This window comes from Oncorhynchus keta, chromosome 34 (genome assembly GCF_023373465.1).
Source record: "Oncorhynchus keta strain PuntledgeMale-10-30-2019 chromosome 34, Oket_V2, whole genome shotgun sequence".
NCBI classification, from domain to species: domain Eukaryota; kingdom Metazoa; phylum Chordata; class Actinopteri; order Salmoniformes; family Salmonidae; genus Oncorhynchus; species Oncorhynchus keta.
The window spans coordinates 68,963,214-68,972,921 of NC_068454.1; the positions used below are offsets into that span (position 1 = coordinate 68,963,214).

General features: G+C 37.2%; 1 protein-coding gene across 1 annotated transcript; it reads right to left on the reverse strand.

The window, feature by feature from the left end:
- Positions 1 to 4,870: 4,870 nt before the first annotated feature.
- LOC118372606 (frizzled-1-like) lies at positions 4,871 to 8,782 on the reverse strand. The gene has a single exon (XM_035758539.2). The coding sequence runs from the start codon at positions 8,425 to 8,427 to the stop codon at positions 6,748 to 6,750; it is 1,680 nt and encodes a 559-aa protein (XP_035614432.2). The 5' UTR covers positions 8,428 to 8,782; the 3' UTR covers positions 4,871 to 6,747.
- Positions 8,783 to 9,708: the final 926 nt, after the last annotated feature.

A 9,708-nucleotide genomic window follows, 5' to 3' on the forward strand; every position in this document is an offset into this window, starting at 1 on the left:
TTACAACTTTACTCTATTACAACTTTACTCTATTACAACTTTACTCTATTACAACTTTACTATTACAACTTTACTCTATTACAACTTTACTATTACAACTTTTCTCTATTACAACTTTACTATATTACAACTTTACACTATTACAACTTTTTACTATTACAACGTTACTCTATTACAACTTTACTCTATTACAACTTTACTATATTACAACTTTACTCTATTACAACTTTACTCTATTACAACTTTTCTCTATTACAACTTTACTCTATTACAACTTTACTATTACAACTTTTTACTATTACAACTTTACTCTATTACAACTTTTCTCTATTACAACTTTACTCTATTACAACTTTTCTCTATTACAACTTTACTCTATTACAACTTTACTCTATTACAACTTTACTCTATTACAACTTTACTATTACAACTTTACTCTATTACAACTTTTTACTATTACAACTTTACTCTATTACAACTTTTTACTATTACAACTTTACTCTATTACAACTTTTCTCTATTACAACTTTACTCTATTACAACTTTACTATTACAACTTTACTCTATTACAACTTTACTATTACAACTTTTCTCTATTACAACTTTACTATATTACAACTTTACACTATTACAACTTTTTACTATTACAACGTTACTCTATTACAACTTTACTCTATTACAACTTTACTATATTACAACTTTACTCTATTACAACTTTACTCTATTACAACTTTTCTCTATTACAACTTTACTCTATTACAACTTTACTATTACAACTTTACACTATTGCAACTTTTTACTATTACAACTTTACTATTACAACTTTACTATTACAACTTTACACTATTACTACTTTTTACTATTACAACTTTACTATATTACAACTTTACTCTACTCTATTACAACTTTACTCTATTACAACTTTACTATTACAACTTTTCTCTATTACAACTTTACTCTATTACAACTTTACACTATTACAACTTTTTACTATTACAACTTTACTCTATTACAACTTTACTCTATTACAACTTTTCTCTATTACAACTTTACTATTACAACTTTACTCTATTACAACTTCACTATTACAACTTTTTACTATTACAACTTTACTCTATTACAACTTTTCTCTATTACAACTTTACTATTACAACTTTACTCTATTACAACTTTTTACTATTACAACTTTACTCTATTACAACTTTTTACTATTACAACTTTACTCTATTACAACTTTACACTATTACAACTTTTTACTATTACAACTTTACTCTATTACAACTTTACTCTATTACAACTTTTCTCTATTACAACTTTACTATTACAACTTTACTCTATTACAACTTTACTATTACAACTTTACACTATTACAACTTTACTCTATTACAACTTTTCTCTAATACAACTTTACTCTATTAAAACTTTACTCTATTACAACTTTACTATTACAACTTTACTTTATTACAACTTTACTATTACAACTTTTCTCTATTACAACTTTACTATATTACAACTTTACACAATTACAACTTTACACTATTACAACTTTTTACTATTACAACTTTACTCTATTACAACTTTACTCTATTAAAACTTTACTATTACAACTTTTCTCTATTACAACTTTACTCTATTACAACTTTACACTATTACAACTTTACTCTATTACAACTTTACTCTATTACAACTTTACTATTACAACTTTACACTATTACAACTTTTTACTATTACAACTTTACTCTATTACAACTTTACTCTATTACAACTTTACTCTATTACAACTTTACTCTATTACCACTTTACTCTATTACAACTTTACTCTGTTACAACTTTACTCTATTACAACTTTACTCTATTACAACTTTACTCTATTACCACTTTACTCTATTACAACTTTACTCTATTACAACTTTACTCTATTACAACTTTTTACTATTACAACTTTACTCTATTACAACTTTACTCTATTACAACTTTTTACTATTACAACTTTACTCTATTACAACTTTTTACTATTACAACTTTACTCTATTACATCTTTACTCTATTACAACTTTACTCTATTACAACTTTTTACTATTACAACTTTACTCTATTACAAATTTTTACTATTACAACTTTACTCTATTACAACTTTACTCTATTACAACTTTACTCTATTACAACTTTTTACTATTAAAACTTTTTACTATTACAACTTTTTACTATTACAACTTTACTCTATTACAACCTTTTACTATTACAACTTTACTCTATTAAAACTTTTTACTATTACAACTTTACTCTATTACAACTTTACTCTATTACAACTTTTTACTATTACAACTTTACTCTATTACAACTTTACTCTATTACAACTTTACTCTATTACAACTTTTTACTATTACAACTTTACTCTATTACAACTTTTTACTATTACAACTTTACTCTTATTACAACTTTTTACTATTACAACTTTTTACTATTACAACTTTACTCTATTACAACTTTACTCTATTACAACTTTTTACCATTACAACTTTACTATATTAAAACTTTTTACTATTACAACTTTACTCTATTACAACTTTACTCTATTACAACTTTTTACTATTACAACTTTACTCTATTACAACTTTACTCTATTACAACTTTACTCTATTACAACTTTTTACTATTACAACTTTACTCTATTACAACTTTACTCTATTACAACTTTACTCTATTACCACTTTACTCTATTACAACTTTACTCTGTTACAACTTTACTCTATTACAACTTTACTCTATTACAACTTTACTCTATTAACATTTTTACTATTACAACTTTTTACTATTACAACTTTACTCTATTACAACCTTTTACTATTACAACTTTACTCTATTAAAACTTTTTACTATTACAACTTTACTCTATTACAACTTTACTCTATTACAACTTTTTACTATTACAACTTTACTATATTAAAACTTTTTACTATTACAACTTTACTCTATTACAACTTTTTACCATTACAACTTTACTATATTAAAACTTTTTACTATTACAACTTTCATTTTTCCTTCGATGATAGTAAGCTGAATTCATTTTTCCTTCGATGATAGTAAGCTGTCCAGGTCCCGAGGCAGCAATGCAGCTTTTAACCACGATGCTCCCTCCACCATAGTTTACAGTTGGGATGAGGTTTTGATGTTGGTGTAGCGTGCATTTTTTACTCCACACATAGTGTTGTGTGTTCCTTCCAAACAACTCAACTTTAGTTTCATCTGTCCATAGAATATTTTGCCAGTAGCACTGAGGAACATCCAGATGCTCTTTTGCGAACTTCAGACGTGCAGCAATGTTTTTTCGACAGCAGTGGCTTCCTCCGTGGTGTCCTCCCATGAACATCATTCTTGTTTAGTGTTTTACGTATCATAGACTCGTCAACAGAGATGTTAGCATGTTCCAGAGATTTCTGTAAGTCTTTAGCTGATACTCTAGGATTCTTCTTAACCTCATTGAGCATTCTGCGCTGTGCTCTTGCTGTTATCTTTGCAGGATGGCCACTCATAGGGAGAGTAGCAACAGTGCTGAACTTTCTCCATTTATAGACAATTTGTCTAACTGTGGACTGATGAACATCAAGGCTTTTAGAGATTCTTTTGTAACCCTTTCCAGCTCTATGCAAGTCAACTATTCTTAATCTTGGGTCTTCTGAGGTGTCTTTTGTTCGAGGCATGGTTCACATCAGGCAATGCCTCTGGTGAATAGCAAACTCAAATTTTGTGACTGTTTTTAATAGGGCATGGCAGCTCTAACTAACATCTCCAATCTCGTCTCAATTATTGTACTCAAGGTTAACTGACTCCTGGCTCCAATTAGCTTTTAGAGAAGCCATAGGGGTTCACATACTTTTTCCAACCTACACTGTGACTGTTTAAATTATGTATTCAATATAGACAAGAAAAATACAATCATTTGTGTGTTATTAGTTGAAGCACACTGTGTTTGTCTGTTGTTGTGACTTGGATGAAAATCAGATCAAATGTTATGACCAATTTATGCACAAATCAAGATAATTCAAAAGGGTTCACATACTTTTTCTTGCCACTGTATATAGTTCACATGACGTTACAGTCAGCTTAGCTACAAACTATACAGCCACAGACTTCAGAGAAGCTTCGACACAATAGACAAGAGTGAACAGAAAAACCCCTATGAAGAGCAACAGAATTAAAGACAACAAAAAAAAACTACCCTAAACAATGGCTGTATGAAAGTTGAGTAGCTGACCTACGTATGTGACTGCCAGACATGGGACACAAGCTATTTTAAGTGCAAAGCAACAATGCCCCTACACAAGCAAGGCCTCTGAGCATTCAGTGCATACCAACCATTCACAAGATTCCCATCCACCTCATTTAGCCTAACCAGAGAGCTGCATTTGATTAACATCCACCCAGGATAAATAAGTTATTTTTCAAACAAGACGTTGGCTGTAACCACTGAGATAAAACTCATGCTCATTGTTGAGCTTTTCCAGCTGTAAAAATGATTGCTATTACCATGTTGTTACAAAGGGAATACTACAGAGTCTATGAAGCAGATTTGTTTATTCTCCAAATCTTAAACTATATTTTAGGCAGGTAGCCTAGCGGTTAAGAGCGTTGGGCCAGGAACCGAAAGGTCGCTGGTTCTAATCCCCTAGCCGAGTAGTTGAAAAATATGTTGATGTGCCCTTGAGCAAGGCACTTAACACTAATTGCTCCTGGAAGTCGTTCTGAATAAGACCACCTGCTAAATTACTCAAATGTAAATGTACACTAGGCTAACAGCATGATTCAATCCATCATCTCTGGTATATAACACACAAAAATAATATATATTTCAAATCAACATGACAGTTGGTGCAAAGGTTGGATTTTTTATTCTTTAAAGTAATCAGTGTGGATATAAAGACATTTTTCTATAAATATAATGTTTTTAATAACAAACAAATGCAGAATACCAGAATTAAACATAATAGATGTGAAAGGCATGAACATGTTCTTTAATAGAGAGCCATCCATGCATTTAGGGTAAAATAACTTCCATGCATTTGACAAGAACATAACAGAAGAAGCGTGAGGTGGGGACAGATCACAGTGTCTTCCATTATAAAGCCGAAAGTCAGCTGCTCATCCTGCATGGTTAGCACCCACCCACACACACGCACACGCGCACACACACACACGCACGCACGCACGCACGCACGCACGCACGCACGCACGCACACACACACACACACACACACACACACACACACACACTTAGCCAGGAGAGAAATTACTCAGGGGTGAAAGGGGACTGCTTCAAGCTGCCACCTGGGCCAATCATAAAAAAAAAAAAACGGCCACATTTTGCCAACAATTGCATTGTGGGGAATATTCATTTTCTGACTCTGATTACCTGTAGGTCTGAAAATTACAAAACGCACTGCCCTATCTCCTTCAATTATTCATTTGTTTTCAGTTTTTATAAGCCAATTATACAGCCGGCTGTAGAGTAGGCAACTACGTATTTCAGCTAGTTCATCAATGAAGGATTGGTATTTCAGCTGTCTGTCTGTCTGTGAGAAAGCATTAGGGAGTGCAGCTGATGTGTTACGTAGCCCACCTCTGAGTCGGAGCTGTCTCTGTCCAGCATTCTGTATTCCCCTAGCCTGGTCCAAGACCCGATTGTGCTGTCCTGCCTACTCCTATGGTCCTTCGGGGTTGGCAAGACAACACAAACAGATCTGGGACCAGGCTAGTATTTCTCCTCAAAGTGCTCAAATAGGTCAACAAAAGGCACAAACAACGTGTGTCTGTTCTGTGTTAATAGGCATCAAGGATGTCTGAAACACATAAACAAAATGTTGAAAAGATCCTGCAAATGGTTTACTTTCATTATTTTCAAATATTTTGTTCTAATCACCAAAAGACGGCTTTTAACTTTGGTGAAAGTATTTGGGCTAAATTTGGGGCTAAATGTTCTCATTCTAGCTTAAAGTACTGGAGGTTATGAAAACATTTGTATTTGGAGGATTCATGTCATGTAGGCTACACAGTACATGTGCACACAATCCCAAACCTATACCTCGTTTTAATGCTGATTGCATTTTTAACCGTCAAATCCCAGGCATTTAGAAATATGTTGAACACATAATCCCAAACCTATACCTCGTTTTAAAATACATGTTGATTGTATTTTTAACCTTCAAATGCCAGGCATTTAGGCATTGGAAATATGTTGAATAGAAGAGAACAGTTGGACAGAAAGAACAACAGTATAATGGGGGATAAGGACCCACGAGGAAGCAATTGTTTTTCACAGGACATAGAAACAATGTTCCAAGCCAGTCTACTGATCAAAGACAGCTACAACCCTCTCCCAGCAGTGACCAAGCCAACTCAGGTCCTAAGACAACCACATCCTTAATGCTAAATGCTCAGTTAGCTGGCTCTTTATCACCAAGGTCCATTTCCATTATGCCCAAAGTGTGTCAAATAAATGTTGGTTTTAATAGAGGGAAACAACTAAAAAAGAGAATTTTGATCTTTAAATACAAATATATACTTACAAAAATCTCACAAAATGTTTTATGTACAATAGAAACATCATGTACCAATGAGTGTCTCTGCATGGCAATTAAGTCCAAAAACGATTATCATTCATTCAGTCTGTAAATAAACAGTTTTTATGTGTGTGGGGGACACCCATCATAGGCTAAAGTACATCCAGAGGTCTCACCCCACTCAGACCATTCACACTGTGGTCTCTCCCTGTCTGTTGTTAGCCAGTCTCGTATAAAACCTCTTCCAGGAGTTGAGGGTCTTCCCAGACCAGATCCAGAACCCGGACGTTATCCCCACGATCAGAGTCATGAGGTACTTGATCATGAAGACGGTGAAGTCGGGGCTCATGTTGGGGTGTGGGTGGGCCGGACAGGGCACGGCGTACGTCTTACACGTCTGGCTGATCCACGTCCTCTCCCACTGCTCCCGGAAGGCCTGCTCGTAGAAGTAGCAGGCGATGACGATGGTGGCGGGGACGGTGTAGAGCACGCTGAAGATCCCTATCCTCACCATCAGCTTCTCCAGCTTCTCCGTCTTGGTGCCGTCGTGCTTCATGATGGTTCTGATCCGGAACAGAGACACGAAGCCGGCCAGGAGGAACGAGGTGCCGATGAAGAGGTAGACAAAGAGCGGCGCCAGGACGAAGCCTCTGAGAGCGTCCACGCTGTTGATGCCCACGAAGCACACGCCGCTCAGGACATCCCCGTCCACCTGTCCCACCGCCAGGATAGTGATGGTTTTAATGGCGGGCACAGCCCACGCCGCCAGGTGGAAGTACTGCGAGTTAGCCTCGATGGCTTCGTGACCCCACTTCATCCCTGCTGCCAGGAACCAGGTGAGGGCCAGGATGACCCACCAGATGGAGCTGGCCATGCTGAAAAAATACAACATCATGAAGAGGATGGTACAACCCTCCTTTTTAGTACCCTGCACCACAGTCCTAATGTCGTTGTCAAACCTGTCATTGCAAACCACCTTGTCCTCAAGGAGAAATCCAGCTATGTAGGCAATGGATACCATGGTGTAGCAACCTGATAGGAAGATAATAGGACGCTCTGGGTAGCTGAAGCGCTTCATGTCCACCAGATAGGTTAGAACGGTAAATAACGTGGATGCACAACATAACACGGACCAGATTACTATCCATATCCTGGCGAATTTTAACTCTTCCTCGCTGAAGTACATCATTCCGTTAGATTTCTTTGGCTCGCACGGTGCGCCACAGTCATCCTCACCGAGAAAACGGTAATTCAAATAAGTGGGTACTTTCAGCGAAGCCGGGCACTTGAACTGTCCTTTTACAATCCCAGTATCATACGGAGGCTCCGTTACATCGGGGGTGGGATTGACCGGTGTGCTTTGACCCGAAATATTCTGCCCGACGCACAGCTCGCCCGCTCCGTGAACCGGGAAAGACTCGCACACGAGCCTTTCCGGCCACTGAAAACCGAATTTGTTCATGAGCGCCTCGCAGCCCTGTCTCGCCCTCTCGCACAGTGACCTGCACGGGGGAAGCGCCTGCTCAAGCACCGTGCACACAGGCGCATACATGGAGCAGAGGAAAAACTTTAAATCAGGAGAACACTGAACTTTCACAAGCGGGTAAAACTGGTGTACCTCGAGCCCTGCTTCCTCCTGGTTTGTGTGTCCTAGTAAATTTGGCATGATGGTCTCGTTGTATGCGATGTCCGTACAAAGTGGAATAGAAATCGGTTGGCAAAAGCCGTGCTCCGGAATAGACATTCCCCGGTCGCCATACTGTCCATTTACCCGTATTGATCCTAAACTGATCAATAAAAAAAACTGAAAAAATATACACAGTACTCTGTTATAATCCATTGCGAAAGCATTACGCACGGCCACAGACATACTTTCTTTGCGGTTTCTTCCTAAACTAGCTAGCTCGCCAGCTAGCGAGAAACTACTTCCCCGCTCCCTTTCTTTGTTGGGTTTTTCTTTCCTTGTAAATGTACTCCCCTTCTGCGTAACTTTTGGTTGTTTTTGCTTCTCCCGCCGTTGCGCAGAGATGTTGAAGGTCCCCCAAAATCAAAAAATATCACTGACAGAATTTTGAGAAAAAAATCCGACCTGATATACACAACACACAGGTCCGGACTCCGCAATGTTATTCTGCTGCTCTAGCTGCCCCGACAAACCTGATAGCCTCTCTCTGCTCTGCGCTGTTGAAACCTGTTTCCAGGCGCCCTGCCGTCTCAGTGAGCCGTCTCTCTCTCCTCCATATGGAAAAAAGGGTTGGACTAACAGATGCAAGGTTTAGGGATCGTCTACAATTGCTCATCTTTGTGCATGGCTCTCGATTTTTGACTGATGGGTTTCAATGTCTTAGTTCTATAGCCCGAAACAATATTAAATATTTCATATAAGAATTATGCCCTTATAAATAGGCCTATGATATTCTGAAAGCCACATCTAGGACTACTGATGGAAAAGGAAAGACATTTACAAATATGACAGTAGGACTACTCTTTATATGAGCTAACCCTTTACCCTTCATTTATATGATCATTAAAACTGTGAAGGATTGACACAGAGATATCATATTAGACCCCCTCAAATAGCCTACTATTGTAACAGTCCAGACCCCCTTGATATTGTCATCCAGTAAAACTGTTTGTGAGTGTAAAATAAAACACACAGAATAAATGCTATGTGCTTTCCATATTAAAAATGAGTATAGCCTAAATGGATATTTTAGAGTGGGAAGAACAACCAGCATCATTTTAATCGGTTTCCCCTTTCAACCATAATGTCGTCTCCACCGTTGGGCCCTAGGGACAGGGATGAAAGTGGTTTGTCACCACGAGACTTTGGGATCCGAGGGGTTTCAAACCCATCTCACACAGTGGTGCGCGCAGATGGAACAGTGGGAGGGAGAGACACTGTGTAGAGGAGAACAGGAAGGAAACCGTGAGAGAGAAAGAGAGAGAGAGACCCTGTGTAGAACACCAAAGGAAGGAAGAGAAAAACTCAACTACAGTGAGCTTAACAGGGCTGTCCTGCCTCCTTGACTTTCAGAGAGTCGATCATCTCTCCTTTGTCATCAACTGTACTGTACCTTACTGTTCACTAGAGATATATTAGATCATGTAAGGCTATTTATTGCACAAAAACAGTATCACAACAACATAA

Coding starts and splice junctions, on each gene's coding strand:
- LOC118372606 (XM_035758539.2), bottom strand. CDS start 8,427: ATGTCTGTGGCCGTGCGTAATGCTTTCGCAATGGATTATAACAGAGTA.